General features: G+C 34.7%; 1 protein-coding gene across 7 annotated transcripts in view; it reads right to left on the reverse strand.

Moving 5' to 3' along the window:
• Positions 1-15,651, reverse strand: part of DMD (dystrophin) — a 1,147,932-nt gene that overhangs the window by 601,230 nt on the left and 531,051 nt on the right. For all 7 annotated transcript variants that reach the window (XM_041399749.1, XM_041399747.1, XM_041399750.1 and 4 more), the window contains 4 exons: positions 14,073-14,183; positions 10,630-10,803; positions 8,877-9,032; positions 5,267-5,437 (listed from right to left, as the gene is read on the reverse strand). In XM_041399749.1, the coding sequence (XP_041255683.1) occupies positions 5,267-5,437; positions 8,877-9,032; positions 10,630-10,803; positions 14,073-14,183 (612 nt within the window). The remainder of the gene's footprint in view (positions 1-5,266; positions 5,438-8,876; positions 9,033-10,629; positions 10,804-14,072; positions 14,184-15,651) is intronic.

Here is a 15,651-nt window from a genome sequence, read left to right on the forward strand (position 1 = left end):
ATCCCCTTCCCAGAAACATTAGAATGGGAAGAGGGAGAATCTGAGCTTCTCTTGTACCAGTTTCATTCATCAAAACCTCAGGAAAGGAGCTGCAGTACAAAATAAAAGTTCTGTTTAAAAAACAACTCTGGATAGGTTGAAATGCGTGCTGAAGGGAAATCATGCTGCAGCGTGTAAAGTCATAGGGAGAAGCTTTGCTGAGAATTTATAAGTCATTTGTAGATGCATACATAGGCAATATTTTATCTACTTTATATATGGATTCATAGGATGACAGGATGAATCATGTTAGAACAAATAATTGCAGTTCCCTGTGCAGATATTTACATTTTGAGTGGTGTTCACAGTCCTATCTCTGATCCCTCTGTGCTGTGACATACTCTTTATCTTTCAGTTTACTAAAAAATACTTACAGAGGTTGTTACAAAACAGTTACAACTATTTTGTTTTTGTTTTATTTTTATTTGATGGTTTTGGTTCACTGTGATTGTTTTTGTACATCCTTCCCATCACCAAATACCAACTAGCAACTAATTATGTTTGAAAACAGAAGTTACATAGAAATGGGTTTCTTGGTGTTTCTGCGGCTTTTTTTTTTTTTTTTTTTTTTGGGTTTTTTAAAATTATTTCTTCAATATTTTGTTTGGTTGGTTTGTTTTGTTTTTCTGAAGATGTGGTAAAAAGGGCTTCTGAGCTATATTTTATAATGATAAGACTATTATGTACCAAGATGAACTAATGATTTTTTTTTTTTTCAAACAAACCAGAATTGTAAGAAAATGCAGAGGATAGTATATTTAGTCATGATGATCACTAACATATGTAGAGTAAAAACCAAAACAATTAATGAGTGAAGAAAAGTTCTGTGTGCCTTTACACAGCCTGTGATCTGTGGATTACTTGAAAATACTCTTTGCAATTAGAATCTATCTAAAAGAAATTAGGTGGCTCAGGTCTCACAGGTGGGATTGCAGAATTAATCAGAAGGTGACATTATGGTCTTCTCAGTGGTTGATTATACATATTTATTTGTTTATTTACAGTACATATTTTATTTTTTATTGCATGTTGGCCAGTGACTATGAATCAGTTGACACAATTTACAGTTTGTCTTCTTTTATGGATATTACTGACAGGAAATATGTTGCTAAATGTAATTCTAAGTACTTCAAGTCAACTTTATACTCACTGGTATTACACACTGTGTTAAAAAATCAGATTAAAGCATTGGCAGAGTCATAGTGCCTGATAGTAGGGAGTGATACAGAGTTTTCCTGGTAATACCATCTGCCATTTCCTTTTTAAGAACATGGTTTCCTGGCAATCTAATTCTTATCAGTCCGGTTCCTGATTAAAAGACAAATAAACCCTGCAGTTGTTAATGTCTTCAGTGATAAATATGCTCACTAAATCAGAATTCTAATTATAAATGGATTTCTAATATACGATGTTTAATGACTATCTTTCCACCCTCATGTCATTTTTCTTATCTATTACAAACAGAGCTGAATTCAAATGGAAAGATTTAACCTGTCTCTACTGAGCAGAAAGGCAGGATTTACAGTCTTCAGTATATTGCCCATCTCATTTCACATAACTCAGCCAAGTTTTTGTTCCATTCCTTGAAAAATTCTACACAGGAACAAATAACACGTTTCCCTTGATGTCCAGATTAATGGTATCTTTCATTAGCTTCATTTCCTATTCAAGATGGACATTCCTTTTTACTTCGAGGTGTTTATACCTTGAAGACAACATTCAGATGTATGATTTCTGTTATTGCCAACTCTATAATTATCTTTGTAACCCTCTGAGTTATTTTCACTTTTAAGAAGACTTGGGTGCTGAAAATGAATTAGGAATAAGTGCACTAATAAATATAACTGCTTCCTCATCCTGTAAAGAAAAAAGATTATTATCTCTCTGCTTAGATATATTGACAGCAGCACACATACAATTTTCAGTTCATTTGCACTATTGAATTCTCCTCTCTCCCTCTCCATTTTCCATCTTTGTTTTTCTGCAGACTTTTGTCACAATGGGAATCTGCTAGGCTTAATTCATCTCCCAGTGCATTTCATTACATTGGTTACTGTCTTTGGCAGCCTACTTACCCAGGAAGTCCAAAGCCCAAAGCTGTGACATTAATCAGATACTGTGAAGCTCTGGTTCTGGGGACTAAATTATTGATGTACAATTTTGTGTGATGCCTCAATGAAATCCACATAGGATTAGCAGCATTGTACTTATTTATGAAGTTCCCACAAGAATTTTAAAGTATCCAGGATAAAATGCAGCACTGTCTCCTAGTGGGAGCAGATTCTTTAGGAAAAAGCATAATACACATAATTTCTGTAAATATTTACACTTGCAAGTCCAGGATTTGCCACATATACTACCTGTTGGATTGTTCCACATTAGAAGTCTGCTTATGTATATGTGAGTATTTGTTTATATTTCCTAAAAGGCAATATTAAAATAGAATTTTGAAAGCCACTCAGTACATATGTATTTTGCCAAGAGGCAGTTGCTCTCACCCAAAGTTGTTTGCTCTTATTTTAGTGATCAACTGACTGAAGGGGAAGAGTTGAGGTACTACATGAATTTAGATTGTAGTGAAGGTTTTGGGGAGTGTTTGAAGACAAAATAACCTTTTTACCAGTTTTTCCTTCAAAACTTTATTTACCAGTTACCGTGAGAATTCACAATACTCAACAACACTCCTTAAGATTAGAAGGCGGAATGGTTCCTGTATGATACATTTTTTTTCATGTTAATTGTTCTTATTTTAATTAGCTCTCGTTACCTTTTTTGACTGTCTTCAGATAAAGAATACATTGTACTTGTTGTAGCAAGTTTAAGACATAAAAAAGGCTTCCCACTGTGCAGGTGCACTAATCATCAGGTTTTAGGTCCTAATTATGCAACTTCTGAATAATTAAAGTTCATATCTAACAATAAGGTGATATTAAGGACAAATCTTTCTCTTTAAATGTCTGAGAAACCACACACACAGGAACACGAAGTGCATGTTTCTGTTTCAGTAGAACTGTACTGTGCAGTCACCACTGAAGATTATTTTTATTTTACCAGGTGAATGGCCTAACTACCTAGCAGATTAGTTTGGAGATGTTAAAACATGAAGATTTTCTAATTTCTCTCTTAAAGATCTGAGATTTGTCCTTTGTTATGGGTGTTAGAGAGTCACTGGAAAGCTGCCCAGCAGAAAAGAAATTGGGGGTGTTAGTTAACAGGTATGAACATGAGCCAGGTGTGCCCAGGGGGCCCAAAACGGCCAAAGGCACCTGGCCTGGATCAGCAATAGTGTGGCAGCAGGACCAGGACACGGGATTGTCCCCTGTACTCAGCACTGGTGAGGCCACACCTCAAATCCTGTGTCCAGTTTTGGGCCTCTCACTGCAGGAAAGGCATTGAGGGGCTGGAGTGACTCCAGAGAAGGGCAGCAGAGCTGGGGAAGGGTCTGGAGGGTCACCCATGTGAGGAGCAGCTGAGGGAGCTGGTGTGTTCAAACTGGATATTTAAGCATTGGAATGGGATGTCCAGGGAAGTGGCAGAGTCCCCATCCCTGGAAGTATTGACAAAACAACTGGACACGGCACTTAGTGCTGTGGTTAATTGCTGTGGTGGTGTTCGGCCAAAGGTGGAACTCCAGGATCTTGGTCTTTTCCAGCCTTCAAGATTCTATGATTCTAAGATCACAATATCAGTCCAAAGAAATGAGAGGAACTGCACAAAATTTACTGCAAGAAAAGCAGCAAGTGAAAATGAGAAAACATCAGGCAACAATAGGAAAGAACAATGGGGGTTGCAGAGATTTAGGTTTTGATTTGAAAGTGAAAACTGCAATAGTCAAAGCAGTAATTGTAAGTTAGTTAGAAGTAAGAAAGAAAGTTTACATTTTTGGATATCACTTTTAAAATATTGTCTTTCTTAGAGACTGATGACCAAAAAAGAAGAACTCCAAACCTAACAGATGTGTAGACTGCGGGTTTTGTAATGGTTGTTCTTGTTGTTTTTCTAGTATTGCTATTAGTTTGCAAATCATCAATGCATTTTAAGTCTAAAGACACTTTATCAAGCTCAGAAATTTGAAAGGATTAGTTAAAAACAAAAAAAACCCCAACCCACAAAACAAATTTTACTCAAGTGCCTTGAATCTTCACTGCCATTAAAAAATCAGGATGATTGCCTGTGTATAATATTATTTCTATAATGCATAGTGAAACTAGCAAAATGTTTAGAGGATTTCTCCCATTAAGCAAGGCAGAAGTGGTTTTGTTTTTGTTAGCTTTTTTTTTTTTTTTTTTTTTTTCCCCCCCCCCCCATTTTTTTTAAGGGGTTTTTTTTTTTTTTTTTTTTTTTCACACCCCCCCAATACTGTTTAAGGGGATTTTTTTTGTTTGTTTGTTTTGAAATTATATTGAAACATTTGTTCAAAATGCTGCTGGCTGCACACAGTTATTTGAAATTTTAAAGCTTTGGATAATGTTCAGCACAGTGTGCTCTAAAATGCAGATTTTGGTATGTGTGAATAATGATTACTTGGTTGTTTATGACCTCAGCTAGATTGGATTTCTATTACATGTGCAGAAAATAAAACAGATTAGCTACTGTTGAGTGATAACATGCCAAGTTTTAACACCACACAGAAATACTCTGTTTTATGCAGACATCTTGCATTCCTCAGTTTCTGTAAGATGTTTATCTAAACTGTGATTCTGAGGCAAGTTTTGATTTAGGCTTTGAGTTTTAACCTGAAAGATGAGTTCAGGGTGAAATCTTATGGAAGTAGGAAGCCCCCAGAATGCACAGTAATGAGCTACAAATCTAAGAGTAAGAAAACAAATATCCTGGCTGCTACCTGAACAGATACAATATATAGTATTCTGGAATCTTTAATCTTTCATCTACTATTTAATACCTTTCTAACCATGAGTAGAATGGTGTAAGACATCTCTGCTTACGTGGATACTGAGTGGTTGATTTATAGTACTCTAAAAAATTAAATTCTAACTTTAAATTCATCTCAGTGAAGATTAATGCAACGTGAAGGTGAATTGTGCTACTGATCTCTCAAGAGACAAGAAGGTTTAAACTTTCCAGAGCGTTAATGCTAAGGCGATATAATGGCAAAACATTCACGAGGTTCCACAAACAAAAAATGCCAGAATTTTAAATTCTTTTTCTTTATCACAAAAGAAATCTACCTTTCTGTAATATTCACATGTGTGTGTTACATTGTTACCTTGCCCCAGGCAATTTCAGCATCCAAATTGCTCGGCATCCCCTGCGCAGCTGATCTCTTTGTCAGTTCCGCGTCTGTCGCTGCGAGCCACTCTGTCAGAGCATTGATCTCTTTCCGAAGTTTCCGGGACAATTTCAAGCATTTCTCTAACTCTTGCTTTTTTTCTGTCACCTGCAGAAAGAATAAATGTGATTATTAACCCTTCAGTGTAACAGGTCCGATGGCTTTTATATAACATTTTGCGTAGGCCACTTTTCTATAAAATCTAGACTTGGGATTCCACAGGTGAAGTTGCACTTTTAATATAAGTATGGCTTGATTTGTTCTTTCAGTATCAGTAATTCTGCTGCTAGAATGCAGACACCTACAAGAAAATTGTGTGCATAAAGATGCATTGAGTTTGAGCTACTAACAGAGCTCCATAAACCTCCTCCTCTGTTTTCAAGTTGTGCACAGCAAATAAATTTAGAACAACTGAACTAACAGGCTTTCCTTGAGACACAAAATACCTGTCAAAACCCTTCAAAGGGCATATTTTAATACAAGTGGCCATATAAGAACTGGCATTCCTCAAGGTTTTTTTTCTGTGTAGCTAAGCCATATGGAAGAAAAGAAATACCAGTCAGAGAAAGCCTCAAATCTTGAAACACAATGTCACTGACAATGTCTAACTAAAGCAGCACATTTAACTTCATGGGTTTAATTTTCTGAATGTTTTGGATGTGAAGTACTAGGGTTGACCTCTGCCTTAAAGTTCTTTTAAGCCTGGTACATGGTACCTGGAAGGAAGGCTAAGTATTTATGTTGCCTTGACTGTCTCACACAGCATTTTGAAAGAACAGGGCAAATACAGCATTTCTTGCAAGCGCTGAGACTCTTCAGGGAGAGGATAAAAAATGTTTACTTAATTAGCAGAGAAAGCAGAAAAGTAAATTAAGAGATCTTAGATAGGAATCTACACTATAATAGATAATAGGACACCAGTAGCCGAAAATAAAAAATAATAAACTATGCTGTGATGAAGTTTAAAGAAACCCAATCAGAGAAGGAAGACTAAAAGTGTCCCATAAATCAATAATATTTAAAAGAAATTCCTAATTAGCTTGAATGTCAAATAGTAATCACATTAAGACTATAGCCGCTGATTCGTATTTAAGTATTTTTAAATAGAAAAAAACTCCACAGTGGTAGAAAACTGCACCTACTAAAAGTATTTTCCACTTTGCACTTAGGAACAAGTAGTGGCACAATGATCAAATGGATTCGTAGATTGACTGCCAAGGAGAATTTGAGGTTTTAAAATGTAACGGGATGTTACAAGGTTAGGTACACGGCTTTTGCTCTCCCCAAGTAAGGAGATGAGATTTGCCCAGGGAATAAGCTATAAAGTGTTCCTGATAATTTATTATCACTCTGTAAAGGCTTACTACTGAAATCTCATAACATTTTCCACTGAATATGCTTTATGTGCTTTCTTGCATGCCAAATTTATTAAATGAGACCACAGAACTTACAGTCAGGCCAAGAGGTAAATCCCTGGGAAGGACTATAAAACTCAGCTTTTTAGAGCTCCATTCACACATGGAGCCAGGTTTTCCACCTCTTCTTCTGAAGAGTGTAATAGCAATTGTAAATAACATTACTCAGCAGAAATACAATGCAAAGTGTACTACCCTGAGCTTGATTGCCTGTTTAAGAATTTTAAACACCTGGTATATTATAAAATGAAGTTACTGATACTTGTCAAAACAGAGAGAGAATATTTGTGTTCCTATATACATCTCTAACATGTGTTTATTATATAAATAATACACTATCTCCATATACATTGCATATATCCAGAGGTTACTGATCAATCAGTTTGTTAGTATTTCAAATGTAAAGACTTATTTTCTACAGAAAAAATAGGAAACAGTGCCCTCTAAAGGCCTTCCGTGTCAGAAAATGTGATCTTGAGTTACTTTATTTATGAGGGGGCTCTTGAAACACTACCTACAAAATCACACAAGTGAACCTGTGCTTGAAGATGTGTTTTTCCCTCAGACCACAAATTTCAGTCCTGAGATTTACTATTCGTTATAACTATTGGTAGTTTTCTCTTAAAAAGTCTTTTTCTCAATGCAATCAATTAGTGATGATAATGGCTATTCAATTCCTTTATCTCTATACATCTGGGCTTCTGTGACTTTCTCTTAAACTGTTAATTACCATGCTGAGTAAAATTAAATGTGAGAAATTCCACATAGGGCAGCAGAGCTAAGCCCAGCACTGCAAATTTTTGAGACACATCAATTTGCAATATGGCTCACTTCAAGTCACTAATGGCTCCCTAATGGTACATTTTTATGCCTTCATTAGATAAGAGAGGTTTCCTACAATAATAGCACCTGTTTGCTATTAAGTTAAACATAATGCAGGAATAAATGCCACAGCTATTTCTAAAATAATGGAGAGCTCAAACATATTACCCAACCCCAAATGACAGCTATTCACACCTACAGAAGCAGACTCCAGTTTTCCTGACATTCAAAAGACTGATGTCTCTCAATATCTTTATTTTCTAGAATGAGAGAACTGTTTAAATTCAGATTCCCTAATGAGTATTATTTCTGTCAGAAGTAACATAACTCTTACTGTTTTATCATACTGTAGTCACCAGGGTTTGAGTCTCAATATCTGTTTAAACCACATATTGGCACTCAGTATTACCATGGGCTTATTTTCCTAGCTATTAATAATTTATGATTTGAATAATTTATATCTTTCAAAATTAAGAATTTGTTTCATGTCCTGTTTTGTGTTTTTCAACTGCATAAATTTTAGAAATAAACAGACAGGTATTATCTAGCTTTCACAATTTTCATTCATCCAGTCACAGCACCAAATTCACTCTCATCCTATAGTTTTCAGAAGTTCCTTGAATAGTTCTAATGAGGGCAAGAGAAACAAAACAGAATAATGAAGGATATATGCTAACTGAATTATTTAAATGAAGTCCTCTTTAGGACAATGCCACGTCTCTTCTGACTCTAGTTAATATTGGTTAGGAGCCTGTCCATCCTTCTCTGTTTAGCTATTGCACAACTGCCCCTTGAGGAAAGCTCCAGTGGCAAGAGTTTTTTGCTCAACAGATTTTTGAACAGCAATAAATGGAAATTATATACTTTAAGATCTATACAGTCAGAGGCAGTAGCACTTTAAAATGTAGATTTTTCTCTTTTATGAAGCAGGCCTATAAGAAAAACTTGATCTAAGTCAACTTGATCTAACTTAGATCTTCCTAATCTGAAGCAATTCTTTGAGGCATCAGAATGAAATAACATCCCCCATCTGAACTCTAAAAACCAATGAACTAGCAGGAAAAAAATACAATATTAAGAAAACAAAATTTTGAATTTAAATAAAGGAATTTTCTATTTTTCTAAGTGGTTGATTTTTTCTTCAGGGCAACTGAATAGCCATGCTGGTGATTGCCTTTGCTTCCACTCCTTCTCTCCCACTGGAAGAACCTTGAAAGGAAAATCCAGTAAAAAATCCCATTTACTTATCACTCTGAGGTTACTTTTCACTTTGCCAGTACATGGTTTTATATTAAAAACACAGAACTTACCTTTGCACCCAATTCATTATATTGCAGCTTCAAAGCTGTAAGCCTTTCATCCAGTTCCTTTGGGTTCTCAGTCTGCTGCTTCTGAACAATCTGCCTCCCAGTTTTTATCACTGTTTCCACTTCAGACTTTACCTCACTCAGGTTTTTATATAATTTCTAATCAAATATAATATGAAAGTGAAACATCACCATTAAAATATGAAAACTAGAAGAGAACATTGGAAGCATTCAGAATCCAAATGAACAAATCCACAACAGTCCATCTTTACAAACAGTGACCTCAAGGACATGCCACTAAAACCTAATTAACTAAACTAATTTCACTGTTAGAAATGTTATACATGAGAAAGTACACATCATTATTAATTGTTTTAGGCTGTGATAGAGGTAATTTTAAAACATAGATAATTCAGTATTTAAAACAACAGATATCTTCTGTCAACTCATACAGAATGTTGGACGTATTTGAACTACAAATACCCACTAGTTTTTAAAATCTGTCATTTTTTTCATATTGATAAAAATAGAGACTGGAAGGATAGAGGATTACTCCTACATTTAGTAAGTGTCATACTCTAAAAAATTTAGTAACAAAATGAGGTGGACTTACAATTACTACTTTATTAGAGTAGTATGCATACCGTCTATCTCCTTTCTAGGTGCTTAATATAATAATAAATTCTTCATTCCTGAAAACTGACCAACAAATTAGGAAGCTGTTGTACAATGCACCTTGTCTAAATTCTGAATATATACTACAACTAGATTTTGAAAAAAAAGGAACATTATGAGAATCCTTGTAGTTAAAGATGCTCTAAAATCACTAGTTTTCCAAAAAATACATCAGGGCTGTAAAAGCCAGCTGCTGAGTGAAGACATATTAATTCAGTACAGAGCTTCTAAGTACCACATCATTCTAATAAGAATGTCATTCTCACAAGAATATGAATCTAAGAGCAATTTCATTTACGAAAAATGAAAGATGTAAAGCAATAACATTGACTTGTCCTATGCTTATTTTTTAAATTTAAATTCTTTCTACATTTACATCTGAAAGAGGCTGGGAGGGGATAACTTTCGGTATGCCATTGCCCTAGGGGAAAAAAAAAACAAAACACAAAAAAACCCAACAAATGAACCAAACACAGCTAAAAAAAAAAATCAGCTACTCTTGCTGTTACAATCTTCTTGCTGTTACAACCTTCTTTTTATGGTCATTAAAAAGAGTGTTTAGCTTTATTTCCCTTCAAGTGTAAAGGGGAGCAGGATTATAGTGATATTAAGGAGATATGTACATATTTTCCTCATATTCTTTAGGAAATATTCAGGTGTTCTTTTGCTCTTGAACTGAAAGAAAGCCATAGCATGCCATCTCATGGAAGTTTTAATCTATGGTTTTCCATCATGCTTTGTGTTTCCTGGTTAAAATAGACTTGTGTTCCATAACACCTCTTTTGGTTATATCACAGAGTTCCATGTCTGTAGAATGTTGCAGAAAATAGAGCCAATAATAGGAGATAAATTAAATTGCAGGACAGGAACTGGGAATTAGAAAGGGATCCTGACTGGTATTCTCACAGAGTGAAAGTGCATGTCTAGAGTTCTGAAGGGGGGTTTTGCTGTTTTTTCTGGGCTTTTTGTTTGGTTGTCTGGGTTTTGGATTTTTTTGTGTAACTGAATTAAGGACAGTAATCTCTAATTTTTAGCTTTCTCTGCATAAAGCCAATAGAAAGTCAGCATCCTAAATATTTACCATGCAATGGTCCAGCTGTGATTGTACTACTTCCTGCTCAACACTCTTCATCTCCAGCTTGGGCACCTGCAATTTCACTTCATCTAGAATTCTTTTACATTCTTGGAGGCGCTGTTCAAAGTTGGCTGGCTTCTGAAACAGGCGAAACTTCATGGACACATCCTGCAGCTTTTTCTGAAAAGGAAAAGTGGGAAAGTAGAAAGTGTGAAACCAAATCAATGCTGAAGACAAGTCTTAGTCCTGTTGCAGAATACTTAGACTATATTGTCAATCAGAAATTACTTATTAAAAGAATATAAAACGTTTGGGGAAAATGCCAGTGGCAGAGAATCTTGGGTCTGCACTGGAGGATAAAGATTCTTCCATCATCCAGGGCACTGGATGCAGCAGAGCCTGTGGCAAAAGAGACACATAAAGAAAGGGAGAAGGTTTCTATTTTTCAATATGCAAAATGTTTGGGTGTGCAGGGAGAAGACATTTAATGACTTGAGGATAAGCCATCCACACTGCAGTGTGAATGCTCTTCAACTCTATCAGTTGCTGCTTCTTGATATGAGGAAGGACACTTTTAGTCCTTCAAAGAAACTTAAATGTGGCTAGGCAGTAAGTAGGTCTAGCACAAACCCCAAAATTTAGAGAATAAAATTGATTTATATATCAATTTAAAAAAAGCCTAGCCTAGAGTAAAAAGAAAGCAATTTGAAGGCAGAAAAAAAAAATCAGTGACAAGCTTGGTCTCTAATTTCACCATTTTCACAATTTTCTGTCTTTGTGCACTAATTAGACTGCTTGTTCACATGATCCCTAGCTCAGGGGAAGGGGAAATAATTAAAAATAAAGAAAAGGAATTTTAATTATCTACTTGAAAAAGAACAAATTTCTCTATAGAAGTACAGAGTGAAGTATTATTGAATACATTTTTCAGCTGTTTTGGGAACAAAAAAAAAGAATAAATGTCATTAAGAAACAGCTAAGTAATTAAATAGGAACTCAGCATCTGCAAACACACTTCAGATTTTTTTATCTTCAAATCCTGGACACTTTATTCCACTACAGTGTGGTCTGTGCCATACAGATTTGAGGAAAAACTGTAACAAGGCATATAATTGGTCTATACATAGGCATTGGTAAAAACCCTTCCCACAGCTATCAGATTTCTGAAAAGGAGGCAGAAATCATGAGCAGCAGACAACCTCGGATACCACAGAAAAAGGTGTAAATATCCAGCAGCTCCTTCCAACAACATTCCTCTTTAAACACTGTTCATGAAATTCAGATCCAATGAGATAAGAAAGGAAGTCTTTCTGTCTATGAATAAGTGGACAACTGAATCAAGGGTAGGAATCAAGGGATCAAGGGTAGGAATAAGTGGCCTTAGTTTTCTTCAGTGTGTTTGCATACACTAAATTTGTATGTAATTAGTTTTTAATTCTCTCCAATTTGATGAAGGTCAGATCCTGTGAGAATCTTGCATTGCCACATCTGTATCAGTTTCCATTTGTGTTGGTTAATACACAAAAAGTTATTTAGAAAGAGAGAGAATGACCATATTAATGGCAGAGAAAACTAAGGCCATCTGTGAAGAGTCAGTGAAGAACTGAAAAGTACTGAGGATCTGCAGGAGGAAAAAGAAACTTGATATACAAGTGGGATCTAAATTATCTTTTAGCACTCTCATTTAAGTTCTCACAGATAACAATAACAGCTATATTATATACTTATTTTTATCACCAACAGTTTAAAAATAATATCTCAATGTTCAAAAGCAGCAAAATAAGCAAAGTGGATATTTGAAGAAATCTGGAACATAAAGAAAACAAAAATGTTTTGTACCTGTCACAGCATAAAAGTAATGTATAAAGACATTTTGTACCTGATAATGTGTTCATTTCTGCTCACTTTGTTTCAAAAAGTCATTTTTAAAATAGAAAATTTATAAAGAATTACAGGGAAATGAAAGATGTTTATCTGAAAGTCTCAGTATGCTTTAACATAATTGTCAGTCTAGAAAAGAGACAATTGGGGATGTATTCAAAAAGTTGACCAGAAAAGCATTCAGTACTGAATTTCAAAAAACAACCATTAATTAGAAAAGCTTTTATATTCATGTAGCAATTCTCAGCCTGTTAGGACTAACTAGGCACTATATCACTATGGCAGAAATAGATGTTTTTTTTCCTCATCATACTTTTCCCCTTAAATTTAAAAATCAGAACTCAGCTCAGCCCGCAATAATCTAAAAAGCCAGGATAAATTTGGCTGCAGTTACCAGTTCCTTCAAAATCTCAATGCATTTATTTATTTTAATAGTTGTTTACTTTATGTCTGAGTAATTGAATAATAGAATATGTCAAATTAGAAATATTACTTAGTGTAAAAAAAGGAGGAAATTATTTATAAGTGAGGATGCTATTCAGAAAATAGTAAGTGAAGACTGGTTTCATTAAATGTGTTTTATCACTAAAGGTAGCATCCTTCCTTATGATAGCAAGGGAGTCAAGAGAGTTCAGTGCCCTAAAATCAAATATAGTCATAAATATATGTAACAGAGGGCTCAGCTTCCACCTGCTGGTAGTTGATATTTCCATTATGCATGTAAATTACCACTTTTTTTGTTTATATTTTATCTAATAGCGACTCAGTGTCTCAAGATGACCTCCACCATTTTTTCAAAACTCAAACTGGTGGACATAATCAACTAGAAAAACTTTACAAAGAAAAAAAATGCCTGCACAGAGGTGGGCTAATAAAAAAGGCACCCAGAAAGGGTTGTGCTCTCTTGCATGTTGTTGAATTCACAGACATTTGTTTACACAGCCATCTGATGCCTGCATTTCACTGATGAAATATGGGCAACTTCACAGCTGCCATGGAGACCATCAGAAGGTGTGTTACTATGAAGAAAGGCTGAAAAATTAGGAAACATAAATATTCTCAACAAAGAAATCTAGTCCTGTATATAGAATGAATAATTTAAAAAAAGTAAATTTGTTAATTTCAAATAATTAACTGCTAAAAAGCAATTAATGGTATCCATAATAAAAATTAAAACCCACACTGAGATGCCTAGAAATACTTGACAGGGATGAATCAAAAAATGCCAATAATTAAATTGTCTTTGTAATTAATTATGAAAATTTGTTTTGCCACCTACAACCAAAAGCCAACAAAACAAGAACAAAAAATAAACCAGAAAAATAGTTAAGAACCGTCATTAGAACTGTCATTAATGGGTAAAAATGTGCATTTTTCACTGCTGGAACAAAAAAAAATGAGCAGGAAGAAGATATGGATGGTATGCTTTATCCACTCTGATTTTCTGGCTAGAAAGGACCAGCTAAAGCAGAAGAGATACCTTGAGAACACTTCATGGCGGATTAATACTACCACTCATACTAATTTGAATGACTGAAGGAAAAATTGTGGAAATAAAAATTGCCTACCTGTGCCACATCGATTTGGGAAAGCACTCTTTTGGCAGCATCTTTACCCCGGTTTCGTTTCTTCATTTCTTCCAAACTAATCTCGTGGCTTGTTAACTCAGATTGTATTTTCTGTTGGAAAACACAGACAGCAATCAGCAATGTTTGAGGGAAAATTGTATGCTGTTCAAATTGTTTGGACCAGTTGATTTTGAAGCACGTTGAGCAGCAGTACCAGTCTGTAGAGAACGAGGGAGGTGACTCTGCTCCTCTGCTCAGTCCCCTGTCTGCAGTGCCGTGTCCAGCTCTGGCCTTCTCAGGGCAAGAGAAATACCAAGCTCCTGGAGCAGCTCCAGCAGAGGGTGACAAAGATGGCTAAGGTACTAAATGTGGATTTATTTTTTTCTGTAGGAAAACAACAGTTTTCATTGGTAAGAGTATTAAAAATTAATTATAGGAAAAAAAATTGGAAGTTATTTGCTTCACTATTCTTAATTCTTTTCATTTTCAGAGTATCACCAGGCAAGCTGAGAGAAAACTGATTGAAGTATCCTGCAAATATAACACCACCTTCATCTTAGAGAGCTGTGCTATATCTACAGCAGTACACAATTTTTGGCATACTACTGACTAGAATCTATGTTCAATAACAGTCTTCTGTAGCTAAATGCACAATGCAGTTCATTATTATACTAACTTCATGTCTTTTCTAACACGTATTGCTTGTTATATCTGTCTGCAAAATCAGAGTGTGATCCAAAGAAAAATAGCTTTTTTTAGTTCACCATTAATCAACCTTACAAGACAAAATTAACTTAAGCAATGTCGGCTAATGGAATGTAATGGAAAAGAATACACAGAAAATATATTGATGCAACATACTTCAGGAAGATTCACATATAATTATATTTAAATTGTTAGGAAATAAAAAAATGTTATTAGCAGAACTGCTAGACAGCATCACTGAAAAGAATTACTCTATGAAATAAGGACACAAAGCTATGTTCCCATCATGAGATGCATTTCATGCCATTACTCCTGCATTAAAAAGAGATTTTTAATTTATTTTTTTTTAATGGCATATAGCATTTTTCAGATGCCCTGAAGACCAGCTATAATTTAAAATATATGCTCATAAATTTATCCAACATTACAGTAACTTTAATAGTAAAAATTAATATACATGTATTTTTAATCACATTTTCATAGGTTATTAAGTACAAAGCTGTGTACACCATATGCTGCCTACTTTATATGGCTATTACATAGTTATAATGACTTGTATACCATTACAATTTCTTATGTTCTTCAACATTTAACTGAAAGCGTGTTTTCACAAGTTATATTGAATATATATTAAAGTAAATTTTAAGAGAAAAAGAAAGATACATGAAACCAATCAGTCTTTACTAAGTTTAGTTGCAAGAATATATATATGACTCTAAATTATTCAATACTATTTGGAGAATTAAAATATTTTTCTAAAGCAAAGTATTTGAAAAAGCAAAATGACTAGCAGAAAGCCCCATATGTAGATGATTTTTTTCTTTGAAAATTATCATCATTACATATTTTTGATTTTTCATATTTTGAGTTCTCC

The sequence above is a fragment of the Onychostruthus taczanowskii genome, unplaced genomic scaffold (assembly GCF_017590055.1).
Source record: "Onychostruthus taczanowskii isolate IOZ18803 unplaced genomic scaffold, ASM1759005v1 scaffold17, whole genome shotgun sequence".
NCBI classification, from domain to species: Eukaryota; Metazoa; Chordata; class Aves; order Passeriformes; family Passeridae; genus Onychostruthus; species Onychostruthus taczanowskii.